Genomic DNA, 14227 nt, shown 5'->3' on the forward strand with positions numbered 1-14227 from the left:
GTTGGACGAGCATCGCGGTCCATCCAATTCCATTTTCCTTCCCTCTCCCCCAAATCAACCCACCCGCTGCCTCATCCCTCCGCAGGTCGTGAGCACCAAACTCCAGCCTCTCCATCAATCTCAGCGCATCGAGTCATTAGAGACGGACAAAGCTACTTTACCCCAATTCCTCCCTGCTTGTCTCAAATCCAGCCAAGCATTTTCCCCCCGGTGCCGGCGCCTCCCGCCATCAACAGCCCGAGGTGTAATGTTACTGCCTGTTTGCTCTGCCTTTTGGTGTTTGGAGTCCCAAACAAGCCACTTAGACGTGGCAATGAATCCAGCTGGGGACTGGGAAAGGGCTTTGGGAATGGGGCACAGCACTGGCTTCCAAGGATGGGTTTGGAGGAGCAAACCTTGTCCATAGGGACCATGGCAAAGGGTCCAGCCTGAGGAGCTTGGGCTGGTTTAAACGAGCTGCAGTGTCATTCCTGCACAGGACTGGAAATTTTGGGGTCTGGGAAGCAAGTGCAATAGCCAAAAATGGGATTCCTCCAGGAATCCTTTCAGCGTGCAAAAGCCATGCTAAAGAACTCACACTCCTACCAAGAGTAAAGAGAGCGGGATGAGGCACAGCAAGGGACGGCACGGCTAGAAATCATCTCGGAGGAGAACAAGCGCTCCCTGGGAGGGCAGCCCAAAGGAAACTGCTTTAGCAGAGCCTGAGATTCCCCCCTGCACCAAAGGGATTTCGCAGATGCTGTTTGGGGCTCCAAAACCCTCCTGGGGAAGGCGAGCTCAGTGTTTCTCGCCATGTGTTCGGTCACAATTCCCACTTTACGCCGGAAAATAAAGCGCTGTGTGCAGGGTGTGCCACGGACATGAACGCACACAAAGCTAAAAACACGGACTAGCAGGGCCAGGAATAAACCCGTGTATTACGCAGAAATAAGGACTGACCTGTGGGGCTGTGAGCACTTTTCTCCCCAAGCCACTGTATTTATTTTCCCTCCTGTTCCAGCCCCTCACTTCCTTGCCTGCATTTGGGTGGTTTATTTATTCAGCCTCCCCTAACAGTCCGGTTTGGCTATTTCGGTGGCGCGAGAGATACCGACCCAACCCAGACAAAAACTCCCTCTGCTCTGTCAGGGCTGTCAGCAAACACCAGCCCCTGAGCCCGGCCAGGAATTTTAATTGAAATAGCCGGTCACTGAGCTCAGATAAGGCCCAGCATCACCCCACAGCCGGTGGGGCTCCCCTCTGCCCCATGGGGCTACCAGGCTCCCCAAATTAATGTGGGGGACCCTGGTCTTACTCCGTGGTGCCAGCTCAGTGCCCACCCACCAAGGTGGCACTGGGACAAACTGGGAGGGAACTGGGGCCCAGAGGTGCTGGCAATGGGCAGTGCACATTGGCGGGGGTTTTGGAACATCCCTCCCACCCCAGCCCAAAGGAGCTTGGTGGTCTGCGCCCCTTATCAGCTCTTATCTCCCAAAGCCGCTCGCTAATGTGACCTTAATGGAGCTAAAATCGACTCGATTTGTTTTATTGCCGCTTAGCCCAAATCCCCCCCCCGCCCCGCTTCTCACTTCCCCTTGTTTTGGAAATACAGAGGGGAATGGGTCTGGCTCCTTCCTCGGGATCTGAAGGGGGGGGGCAGCACACTGGGAACCGTGTCCGGGCTCCAGAGCATCCCTGGCGACAAGAAGAGCCCCTCTGGGGACCGACCCGCCTTCCCCTGCTCCCCCCAACCCTCGGGGGCCGGGGGTGGCGCCTGGGCCGGCGGCAGCAGGAGGGTCAGAGCCGGGGAGCGGGTCCCGGAGCGCACACACCCCCCCCGGCCCTGGAAGATGCTGCCCACCCCCTTCTCGGTGAAGGACATCCTCAACCTGGGACCCCCCGCCGCCGCCGGCCCCCGCAGCCCCGGCGGGGAGGACGAGCCGCCGCTGCCGCGTAAGTGACCCGCGGAACCGGGGGGCCAACGGAGCCCCCCCGCGGAGCCGCTGTCGTTCCCCCGGGCTGGAAAAGCCAGGGGAGCAGAGCCGCCCGTTGCATCCCCGCGCCCTCCAGCATCCCCGCGCCCTCCAGCATCCCCGCGCCCTCCAGCCCGCCGGAGCCGATGGTCCCCGCTGCGGGACATGGCAAATTCCCTCCTTTCCCCCCCATTTTTGCCCAGGGTTTGTTTTTTGGGGGTTGTTTGGGTCGTTTTCCGGGCAGCCGCGCACCCCGCCCCGTGTGCCCTCGGGGAAACCAAACGGCCCCGGGGTTGGGGAAGAGAATGGTTATAAATGGGGTTTTTCTCCCGAAAGGCACAAATCGCCACCGTTTTCGGTGACACAACCCCCCGTTTCGATGCTCCGTAAATTGTCCCCGTTGGGGACAGGGACCAACGCGCCAAGACACGATGCGGAGCGGGCGGCGGGGATGCGGCTCCAGAGCGGCCGCCGCGGGGGGACCCGACGGGTCCCCTGTTCCCCGCGGTTTAAATCCCGCAAAAAAGCTTCCTTTGCTCGTTTTTCCCTATTGCCCGGCGGCTGCAGGTGGGGAAACCAGTAGGACCAGAGCCGGAGAGGGCGAAAGAAGCCCGAGGAGGGTGAGAGGAGCCCGGGGGGATCTCCCTGCCCGCTTCACACCCCAGATAGATCCCCCCAGCACCCCGTTTCCCTACAGCCCCCCCTTGAAATTCCCTGCTCCCTTGCTGTGGCTGCCAGGTACCTGAGCGCATCCCGCTTGCAGCACAAAACCCCAGCAAATTAAAAAAACAACCAAACAAAGCTACTTCCCATCTTCTTGCAGATCTAAAGATTTTTCTCGAATTCCCATTTAACATCACAAGGAAGTTAACATTAAATTTATCAGCTATCAACCCTCTGTCTTTCTCCCAAAGGTCCCCATTCCCAACTCAATCCCTCCTTCCAAAAAGCATCCTCACTGGGAATAGCACTGGGCTCGGCTCTCACTTTGCTTTTGGTTTTTCTTGCTGCAGGAAAACGTTTGCTCGCCCATCCTTTTGAGGGGGATGAGAGGAAAGCCGACCCCCACCACCATCCCAAGCAGCGACAGCAGAGGAAACCCCGCGTTTTGTTCTCCCAAGCTCAGGTGTTCGAACTGGAGCGGCGATTTAAGCAGCAGAAATACCTCTCCGCTCCGGAACGGGAGCACCTCGCCAATGCGCTCAAGCTCACCTCCACGCAGGTGAAAATCTGGTTCCAGAACAGGAGGTACAAGTGCAAGAGGCAGAGGCAGGATAAGTCCCTGGAGCTGGCTGCACACCCGCTGCCCCCGCGGCGGGTGGCGGTGCCGGTGCTGGTCCGGGACGGCAAACCCTGTCTTGGGGGCTCGCAGCCTTATCCAGCCTTGTACAGCATCACCAACAGCCCTTACTCCTATAGCTCCTACTACAGCGCCTATAGCAGCCCGTATGGTGCTGGCTATGGGGGGGGCTACGCCGGGGTGCCCCCCAGTGCCGCCATGGGCAGCCCCACCATGCACAGGAGCTTGGGCATGGCCAGCGCTGCTCAGCACCAGCCCGCGTGTCTGCAAGCGGCCGTGCAAACAGGGATCAGGGCTTGGTAGGCAGAGGTGAGGACCGAGGAAAACACCGAGGAAAAGTCCCCCCTCCATTCCAGAGCTTCATGGGGACACGAGCCAAATCCAGAGGGTTCCTGCCACCCTGGGCAGTGGGACAACTCCAGCACGGCTGTCCCCTCCGCCTGCGCGGTCACATCTCCGCAAAGGCAGGTCAGGAGAGAGGGGGACACTGCGCTGTAGTGCTGTGACTTTGGGGACACAGCGACCGAGGGTATTTATTTATTTCAACCCAAATATTTTGGAGCCTGGCCCTTCCCGCTCCCGCAGAGGATTTGCTGGTGTGTGGCCATCAGGAAGGTACGAACACTGGTTTTCTTCCTAAGGAAAACAGGGTCTGTGCACATCACCGTGCATTCGCTTTTTTATGAACAGTATTTAATGCTTTGAGTTCCTCTAATCTTTTTGAGATACATTTCTGGTTTATATTTCTTAATATCTCCCAGCATAGGTGTTAATTTCATCATTATTATTATTATTATTATTATTTGTAAATAAAAACCAAATTGGTGAAATGGTGTGCTTCCACTCTCTCACCATTCCTTAGATGGATGCAACCATGGGGCCGCCCATGGCCCCCAGTGCAGACTTTACTTGGACAGGAGAGGGGGAAAGACACACAAAGATCATTATTTGCTGCAAAATATTGGTTTAACAGAGATCTTTCCACTATGATGCCAAGATATCCCAGTGATGGAGCCAGACAGCATCCTGCACACCACTCCCACCGCACGGGACAGGGAAAATGCCCCCTCACAACCCTCAGGATGCTGCCCCTTCCTTTCCTCCTTTCCCCACAGCTTCTTATCCTCCCTGCCTTTGGTGAAAAGAGACTTGCAGGAGGCAATTAAGCTGTTATCTCTAATCGCACTCAGCCCCATCACTCCGGTGCTCGCTCGCTTCCCAAATGGGACATCCCTGACACTCAAACCAGAAAAACTCTCTCGGTGAGATAGTGCTGGTCACCGTCCCACTGCTCCAGGGCTTTGCAGCCCCACCGAGGCCCTGGAAAGTTCTGGGTAAGGTGACAGAAGCACTGGGTGCTGCCCCGTCTCCTTCTCTTCATTTATCCACGCTCACCTGGGGATTTCTCCCCAAATTAGCTTTGGAGCAGCATCCTTGCACTGGGAAATGCTGCAAACAGCAGCACCCCCAACACCTGGGCTCACCTGCAAGTCCTAACAACACTGAGAGCTTTGCTTTTAGAGTTTCAGCAATAAAACGAGGCAAATCACACTGAACACTCCCCTTTGGGCATCCATAAAAAGCTCAGGGGGTGATTGACCAGCAAAGGAGCAACAGGGGGGCAAAGGAGGATGCTGAGGTTTGGCTGGGACCCCACGGACCCGTGGGGAAGGGCTTGTCTTGAGCAAGAGGGAGAAGCAAACAGCCAGAAAAACCCGCAGGAGCCAAGACACAACCGAAGGGCGTAAACTCCTGCCAGGGATCTCCAATCAGGCCCGGGAGGCTTGGCTGCCTGCCGGATAAATGCCGAGCCGGGAGGCTGGGGAGCCAGCGAGCCGCTGGGCAGGGAGAGGAAGAGGAGGATGAGTGCTGGGGTGCTGGGGGCCGGGAGGCAGAGAGCACCCAGCAGCACCCCGGACGGGATGAACTGGACCCCCACGGCAGCCCGGCAGCCCCGTCCCATCTCCTCCAGGCCCCGGACATCCTTCCTCATCCAAGACATCCTCTGGGATGGGGCAGAGAGCGGAGGGTTCGGCAGCTCGGAGGACCATGGGGTGGCCACTATGGAGGGCGGCGAGGGCAGCTCGGCCCCGGGGGACCCCCCCGCGAGCCCTCGTCCCCCAGGAGCGTCCCAAGATCAAGGGACACCCCAGGAGGCAGATGCAGGTAAGGGGGTGGGGAATCCTGATTGATCCTGGGGGATGGATCAGTAACATCTAAGCTTAGCTAAACCAAGGGGCAGGATCTAGATCTTGGGCACCGCGGAGCCCGCTAAGCCGCGCTTTAAATACCAGGGAGTATCTGTGGCTCCAGCACTGGGAAAGTAAGACAAATTGCAACCGCGTGCAAACCCAGCGCTTCAAATAACTCAAGGGACCGAATCTGCCTAAAACTCTGCCTAAATAAAGCCTACACAATGTATTTCTGTGATATCATGGGAAATAAAGTTCTATTTTAATGCAGGAGGTGCCCAGCAAGGTCACTGGGGGCTGCTGGATCGGAGCAGCAGTTTGTGCCCCTGGGTTGGGGGTATTTAGAAAGCCCCCCGTGCTGAATTAGTGCCATTTGCAGCAAGGCTCAGCTTTCCCGCATGCTCAGCCCTGATTTTGCGCTGTGATTTATTAATAATCACCCTGCTCCTCCCGATACAACACCACCAGCATCTCTTCCTAGCATGCAACTGCTAAATTCACTGCAGGGAGTAATGTTTCAGTGCAGAAGCAAATCACACTCAGAAGCATAATTTTGTGACCGGTGCCTCTCGTGTTGCAGCAACTGGGGATACGGGACAGGACTCAGCCTTTTTTTTGCCCAAATAGTCCCGGACTGAGCTGCAACAGCCATAAAAAGCCATTTTAAGCTCTCCAGCGACCAGCTCTTGCTTGCTAGAAGAGCCCTTGCAGGGTGAATTTTGCCTTTACATTTCAATCCTACTAAAATAAGTTCCGACATAAAAGCAAATTCGGAAACAGCCACCAGGCTGATTATTACAAGAATCATTAAAAGCTGGACCAAGCATCTCAGAAAGCAGCTCGTGTAAATCAGGGCATTTCAGTGAGACAACCGTGATTCACATAGGCTGGGAATTAAGCCCGTTGTTTCTATCTTGAGTGCTATGTTCACATCTTAAGAAAATATAAGAAATGACTAAATGGAAAAAAAAGGCCTATTCCCATGCCAAACTGGGTAATACACAAAAAGGAACGAACTGTATAAATGAATTTACTTTTAAAAAGTTATAGGTGACACTTTGCAGGGAGCTCAGCACGAGAAATAAGTTGAACACTGAAATTGGAGCTGTGATCCGAGTTGGGGTCTGCAGTTCTATCTGTAAAACCAGGTCTTGAGGTTTAAAAATCTGCCCCAAAATGTCTTGGAGTCATGAAAGAGAAAAGAGAATCATCTATTGTCAATGCTTTCTAACTGCAGTCTGCTTTAAGCTGCACTGATTTCCCATTTCTGAGCTATTCTCTGTAGCTCGAGGACACAAACTTGTTTTCTTTGGGGATCAGGGTTTTCCCCACAGGAACAGGAAGATATTTCAAAGAAGTGCCTAAATAGTATAAATTCTGCCATAAAAACCCCAAGAGCTGTTGCTACATAACAGCAGTACCTTGGGGTTTTAAGCACAGCAGCATCACAAAATATCCCTTTCTGCATTATTTAAGTCCCTTGAACGTATGTTAATATTGAACGCATTCTTAGATGAATTAAGAAAGTGGGATTAAGGAAGACTTTGAGGTGGTGTTTACTCCACTAAATGAAAATATTTCCATGGTAATATGAGTATTTTGCTCTCCGGAAGGGAAAAAGCGAGTGATTTTCAAGCGGGTAATTCTCATTTTGTTCCTCTTGCAGATGAGAATGAAACGTCAGAGTGTGACCCCCCAAGGGCAGCCCAGTGTCCCCCCAGAGCGGCCAAGCGCTCGCGGGCGGCGTTTTCCCACACCCAGGTCCTGGAACTGGAGCGCAAGTTCAGCCGCCAAAAATACCTGTCGGCCCCCGAGCGAGCCCGTCTGGCCAAGCACCTGCAGCTCACCGAGACCCAGGTGAAGATCTGGTTCCAGAACAGGAGGTACAAGACTAAAAGGAAACAAATCGCCTCCGAGAGCGGCGCAACGGACACGGACGCGGCCGCGCACAAAGCGGCCGAGCTGCCCCGAGCATCCCTGGTGGCGCTGCGGGGCGGCTGGCAATACCTGCCCTGCCTCTACTACCTGAGCGGCTGGAGCCCCTCCTGGTGGTAACCGAGTGGTTTTGAGCAGAAATCAGCTTTTTCTCTTCGTTTTTTATCACGTTTTTTTAATACCGCATCGCTCTGCGTAGTGCTAATCAGGAGAGGGGGGCCCCGCTTGTAACCATCAGCATCTTCGGGTTGCTGCACAAATTGCCACTAACAGCCAAAAACACCCCAAAAAAAGATTTTAAAAGTGCGTAATTCAGCATGGTCAATACTGATGCTTTGGGGTTGTAAAATATCGCAGGTTCTTTTGGGGACAGAAAGGGAGAATCCAGCCCCAGAGAGGGTGATGGCCCCTTTCAAACTGCCTATACCCCCCCGAGGCCTTTGCAAGAAGCAAAGTGGTGATGGGACTGGGACTGGTTTGGCCGCTTGGGCCACAAGCTGCTGTACAATCTGAAAATTTGGTTTAAATTTCAAATTAAAAGCAAAAATATTTGCGTTTCTGCCATTGGCACCATAATTGCAAACGGTCTCAGAGGGGACTTGGAGCCCCCAATGAGTTCTGCAGCCTCCACCTGCAGCGACGCATTTTTGGGGGGAATTAAACCCCTTTTTTGCCCACGAGTAGCAACAAATTGAAGTGCTCGATGGCCCCGGTTTGCTGGGGTGGAGCGGTGCCAGTTCACCCCCCCGAACCACAAAACCTGGGGAACACGGACAATAGCGCAATGACAGACGGGTTTTGCATATCCGGGTGGCGACGCTGTTCCGACGTTTCCCATCTAAGCCGTTTGAAATAAAAGCTCCAAGAGTTCAAAAGCAGCAAAGTTTGCAAGTGAAATCAGCCCGATTCCCATCAGGGCAGCAAGAGGGTGACATCTTTACAAGTTATTTTTTAACGAGATGACAACTATTTGCACTAACAGAGTGCAAATTTTTTAAGTAATCATACTTAAAACTTTAGGTGCCACTAAATCCATGGGAGAAAGCATAGAAATAAATGGGATTTCCAAGAGAGGAAACACCTCAACTGCTGTTTTTCAGTGTAAATCAGTGTAGCTCTACAGGAACAAATGTAATCAAGTAAATTGAGGGTTTTTTTCCCTGTGAACCTCCAGAAATGTTTCTGTGGCGCCTGTTCTTTCTGCAAGAGAATTAAAAATCACAGCGATCCCATTCCTGCAGTAGGGAAATACAGACTATTAGGAATACTGAGGAACTGCTTAGATCCGACCTTTTAAACCAGATTATTTGGGAAGCGATCTTGATCTTTTGCCTCACCCATCGACCTTGCAAACCCACAGACTCTGCAAATACAAAGCTGCTCAGTATGAGGAGGAAAATCTCACGGGAAGGGAAAGGAGAACACGCAAACTCAACCCCTCTTTAGTTTTTCTTGCTATCGGAGCTGTTTGCCCGATTTGGAGGACACGCGGTTGCTTTTTAATGGTCTGAAAGTATCCGCTAATATCTCAGACAACATTTTCCTCCCATCTCCCGCGGATCCCCCAGCCCATTCTCTGGGCCAGAAGGACATCTCCTCTCTGCTGTTTCAATATGTTTCAAACCCAGCCCAGCTGCTTATCCACTCTGAATTTTGCTTATCCACTGCTTGAAACAAGTAACATAATAATAATAATAATAAAAATGGATATAAAAAGCCCTTATGGCCTCGAATCCAAGCCCCCGCATCCCTCCCAATGGCATCTCCACGGGGAGGATGTTCTGCCAAAATCCCACAGCCAGACCCTCGGGATGCCGCTTAAATCAAAGCGGAGACGCTCTATTTGCACTAAATACACTGGATTTGCAGCTCCGACCATCCCGGAGCGGCCCCTCCATGGAAATCGTGGTGCGTCCTTTGCACAGACAGCAGAAAAGCAACAGGGACGGGCACGTTATGCTGGGAAGGACTGAATTGGGCTGGGAAAATTAGATATAAACCAAAAATTAGATATAAACCGAACGTCTTGAATGCTTCTTCGGGAAAATGTTTGTGTTGTAGCTATTTTTTTTTCCTGCTGATGGTTTATTAACCAGTAAAACATCTTGTTGCTCCAACACCCAGCTGCTCATACTTCACTTTGCTGGTAGAGAGCAAGTCCAGCGCCAATAGTTGCTATTTTTGTACATATTTTTGGATACTATTTTGTCTGATGCGCATTGTCCTTTGGAATAAAGAGTGCAGAGTCTTTACTAAAAACAAGCTGCCTCTCTAGGGTTTTTTTGCCCTGGGTTTGGATTTTCTTTTCATCCCTGTTTCTGCCATGAAATGACCGCGGGTGTCCCACCAGCACATGAGAAACTGTTGCAGACGCAGCACTTGGATGAGTTTTGTGCAGTGAACTGTCACAAACACAGGCTCACAAGGTGGTAAAATCATCATTCATCACTATTTCTAGGTGCTCAACACCAAACACCGCTCCGTCACCCATCCGGCCAGGTCCAGGGTACCCCTGAGCATCCTCTGATCCCATTTACTGTTCCATGAGCATCAAACAGGTGACTATTTCCCAAAAGTAAGAGCTTATATACTGAAGTGTTTTCTTTATCACACCCAAATTACTCATAAATCCCACAATTTAAGTACAATCAAATTAAGCCAAAGCAGGTTCTGAGTCCAGCCTGGGTGCCAGTGGGATGCAGGGATGCAGACGATGCAGGGATGGAGGGATGCAGGGATGCAGACGATGCAGGGATGCAGACGATGCAGGGATGCAGACGATGCAGGGATGCAGCTCTGTCCTCCATCCTCTCCTTCCCACCCTTTTCCTCTCCAACCCCCAAGTGGTTTCTTTACTTCCACTTGTTTTTCTCTCCCTTTTTCAAGCCCAAATCACGAGGACAAAAAAAAGGGCTGTACCATTTGGATAACCAAACCATCCCAGAGTGTTAAAGCATTAATCACAACAAGGGGAACGACACAGCAGGCTTTCCCGGTGATAAATATCTCCTTCATTAATATAGAAAAGGAAATCCCACCCTAACCATGGAGATGTGGAGTTTTAATCAGCCTTAACGAAGCAGAACTCCTGTTTGTACACAACCAGAACCAGAAAGCATCATTTAATGTCTGTCAATTAGTGTCACGCTCCGCCGCTAACGTATCCATCAAGATTAAACGGTGTCTAATGCTGACATAACATTTACACTTGTTTGTGCCAAATAATTTATTTAAAGCAAAAAAAAGAAGAAAGTCTGCCTTTGGATAATGTAACTGTTGACTAACATTTGCATGCAATAAACCACATACTTGGCAAGGACTTGCGGGACTAGAGCCAAGAAAAATCAGCTTGACCTACACAACATTTGCAAAACAGAGGAGTGGGAACAAGTTCGCTACATAGAGCTACACAGGGGATAGAAAATGCAAGGACACCCAAAGCATCAGGCTGTACCAGACCAGGGTTTCCTCCCCGTTTTGGTACCCGGTTATTAGGAAGATGCTTTGCAGAGAAGCACATAAAACCTTCCAGCAACGAGCACCAGGATGTGGCTCTTAGGGTGTGCGGATGCTTCCTAAGGAGAGAGGCGAACTAAGCCACAAAGCACCAGGACTTAGAGCTCTTAAAAACCCCAGAGGATTTTCAATATTTACTTTTTTACTTCAATATTTGGGTTTTTTTGATATTACTTTCAATATTTGTTCTTGTTGTGGATACTCTTGTCACCCACAGCAACACCCCATCTCTTCCTAACCCAGAGTCCCCCAGCCCATTGCAGGGGGCTGGACCAGCTCCCTCCATCCTTGAGCCACCAGCGATGCCAAAGCGGGGTCAAGGAAGCACAGGGACACAGTAATCAATGCAGATTTGCACCACAGCGAATGGGGAAAGAAAAAGGAAAGGGAAAATTGTGGCAAAAACGTGGAGATGTGGCAAAACGCAGCTTTGCAGATTGGTCTTCCCATGGGAAACTCCCTCGCTGCCTCTGACAAAAATCCAAGGCACATTCCTCTTTCTTCTGGTATGGTCTGGGCAGCGTTTGTTAAGAAAAGCCAAACGCGGAGGGAAACCCACAGCGAATAACCCTGGACGTGTTTCCAAAGCTGCCTGCCCGTGGTAATTTATGGCAGCCCACTCGCAGAAGGGAAAGTCAAGTGATAAGACAAGTATTTTTACGGGAAAAGAAGTTTGGAGCGAAGCGTTTTGTGTCGAAACGCTCTGGTTTTGAAAGAAAAAGGCAAGGGGGCTTTTGGTGTCTGAGCAGACGGGCTCATCGCTTTATCCCCCAGCCCAAAAGAGGAAAGTGAGGGGGGAAAAGGGGCACTAAGTGGCACCCATCATCACCTGGCTGTGGAGCCCCCTGGGGACAAAGGGGGACGAGGGGTATGGGAGGAGCTGCGGCATCTTGGGCTGTGCACGGGGAGCGAACGTTCCTGTGCTCGGAGAACAGGGACACGGGGGACACAGGGGACGTTCCCACCGCGGCCAGAGCTGGGAGAGGAATCTCTGCACAGTCAGCGAGGGAGGATGCTCAGGGCGCTGTAGCTGTTGGGTTTGCCCAATTCTATTCCTATCCAGGCTTCTTCCAGCACTAAGGTTTGGGTTTTTAAGAGATATCAACTGTGCGTGGTCACCCCAGCTCTTCTTTGCATCCGGAGCCTTTAGGGGCAACCAGATTTGCAGAAAAGCACTTTTGTGCCCCCCCCCACCCACGCACAGCCCCACGGAGCCCCAGCTGCCCACCCTGAGCCTCCCAGGGTCCTATTCCCAACCTTTAAGATTGATTTTCCCATGCAATATGATTTTACTTCACCCAACCCCAGCCAGGCTGGGTCAGGGCTCTCAGCAGCGACAGTGCAAAGAAAAAGAGAGAAACCCCCTCCTGAAGAGCCCATGCTATTGAAATGAGGTAAAAGCGGGGATATCGGTGATTTGGCAATGCCACCCGCGGTATTTTTCCACCGGCCTGCACAACGGGGTCCTGCTCGCGCCGGGAAGCCAAGGGATTAGCACAAGTCTCTTTGCAAACAGAGCTTGGGTGGGGGCACCCAGGGCTCCTCGGCACTCCCCTGAGGATAAATGGCCGAGTTAAACCAGGAAAACGCTCTAGCAAAGCGATTATTCACTTGCAGCCACTTTCTCAGCGTCCCGGCTGCCAGGTTGGAGATTTGCAGGGTTTACGCAGGATGGAGTAAACCTGGAGTACACCCAGGAGAGCTTGCTCTGCAGAAGGATGTCCCAACGCTTTACAAACATCATCCCAACGGCTGCGCCGCTCACTCGGGGCCGGGGCAAAGCGGAGGAAAGCGCAGCCCAAAGGCTGCAACAAACGCCAGATGTTCCCCTTGAAATCACGCAGATGTTTGCCCCCCCCACACCGGGTCTGGAGCAATCAGAACCTGAGCTGCCTTTGCACCAGCTAGATAATATTAATCCATTTTCTAGCCTCTGAGCTCTGCCAGCGCCCATTGGGTTTGTTTGCCGCTGGGTATCGTCACGTATGAGGTGGGGATGCAGGTTGCGATGATCCCAGGTGAGTTTCCATGATGAAATGGAGTTTTTTCCCCAAATACCCGTGTTTCAGCCTGGATATCCATGCTGTTCCCCAGTGAGCAGCTGCCTGCATCAACCGTGCCCCACAAAATGGTATTTCCATGTTACAAGCTTTATCATTTTGCTCCTTAAAAAGGGGGGAATGGAAACAAAGCAACAAGTCAGCACCAGCCCTGCACGGCACCTTCTCCCCAGAAACACGATGTATTTGATGGGATGAGCATGAAGAGGTGCCGAATCCAGAATGATTCGGGTCGTTTCCCATCCCAATTCAAGATCTCAGCTTAATTAAACAAGGGGATGGCGACGATCACCAATAAAACCAGCAGAACTTCCCCGTTTCTGGAGGGAATTATTTAACAAATGACCAACATTTCACCCCTCCCTGCCCAGCGGCTTTTCACAGGGTGTTGATGGCACATCAACCCTCCTCATCCTCTATTTGCGCTGCCGCAAGGAGGAATTACAGCAATATTTATCTACCACATGCTCTTTCTGCTCATCTGCTTTGCAAAGCAGCCCCGGGGGCACCGATCAGCACACGCTCCCTGTGCCACCCGCTAAAAACATCCCAGGGGACAAAGCTTTAAAGCAAATAAATGAATAGAAAAGTGTAGATGGAGGCGATTAACGTGCTTGGAGGGTTCGGTCGGTCAGCGGTTGCGTCTGGGTTGTTGCAAACCTGCAGCTCCGAGCAGTTTTTGGAGGGTGATGAATAAACACTTTTTGCTGTGCAAATCACAGCAGGTGAAAAAGAAAACACCAAATTGATGAATAGTGGGGTCTCTGCTGGCAGTAAAATAGGAAATAAGTGAAGCAAAGGTGAAGATGCTGCACTGGGGATATATATTGTATATGGGGGTAGGGGACCTGTTTAATTCCAGGACCAAAAAGCTTATTGCCTAAACCTGGCAATATTTGGGCTGGAATTACATTGCCTGTCTCCATAGCCAGGGCTCGGCCACGCTGCAACGCTCCGGGACAGATTTACACCCGCAGAGCCCGGCGGAAAACACTTACCTGTTCTACAAAGCCAGCCCTTGTCTGTTAAAAGGAATTAAATCTTGTGGATAAATAACAAGTGTTTTTATTCCCTTTGTGGACAATTGCGGCAGAGTAAGAGAGCGGGTTAAGGTGTGGCCGGAAAACCTTTCACTCCATGATCTGCATCTTGTCATCCAAGGCAAACACGCAGCTTAGTGAAATCTCAAGAGGGAAAAGGTGAGATGTTTGCCTTTATGTTCATTACCCTTTAAAGCACAAACAATATTTGAAGAGAAACAAAGAATCGGGC

General features: G+C 51.7%; 1 protein-coding gene across 1 annotated transcript; it reads left to right on the forward strand.

Annotated features, from left to right (window-relative positions):
- The first annotated feature begins 5126 nt into the window (after positions 1-5126).
- On the forward strand, positions 5127-9622 carry NKX3-1 (NK3 homeobox 1). The gene is made up of 2 exons (XM_082072687.1): positions 5127-5418; positions 7111-9622. Exons 1-2 carry the CDS (start codon positions 5175-5177, stop codon positions 7497-7499), a joined length of 633 nt encoding a protein of 210 aa, XP_081928813.1. The 5' UTR covers positions 5127-5174; the 3' UTR covers positions 7500-9622.
- The last annotated feature ends 4605 nt before the right edge of the window (positions 9623-14227 follow it).

Source organism: Streptopelia decaocto (assembly GCF_964273445.1).
Source record: "Streptopelia decaocto genome assembly, chromosome: 25".
Classification (NCBI taxonomy): domain Eukaryota; kingdom Metazoa; phylum Chordata; class Aves; order Columbiformes; family Columbidae; genus Streptopelia; species Streptopelia decaocto.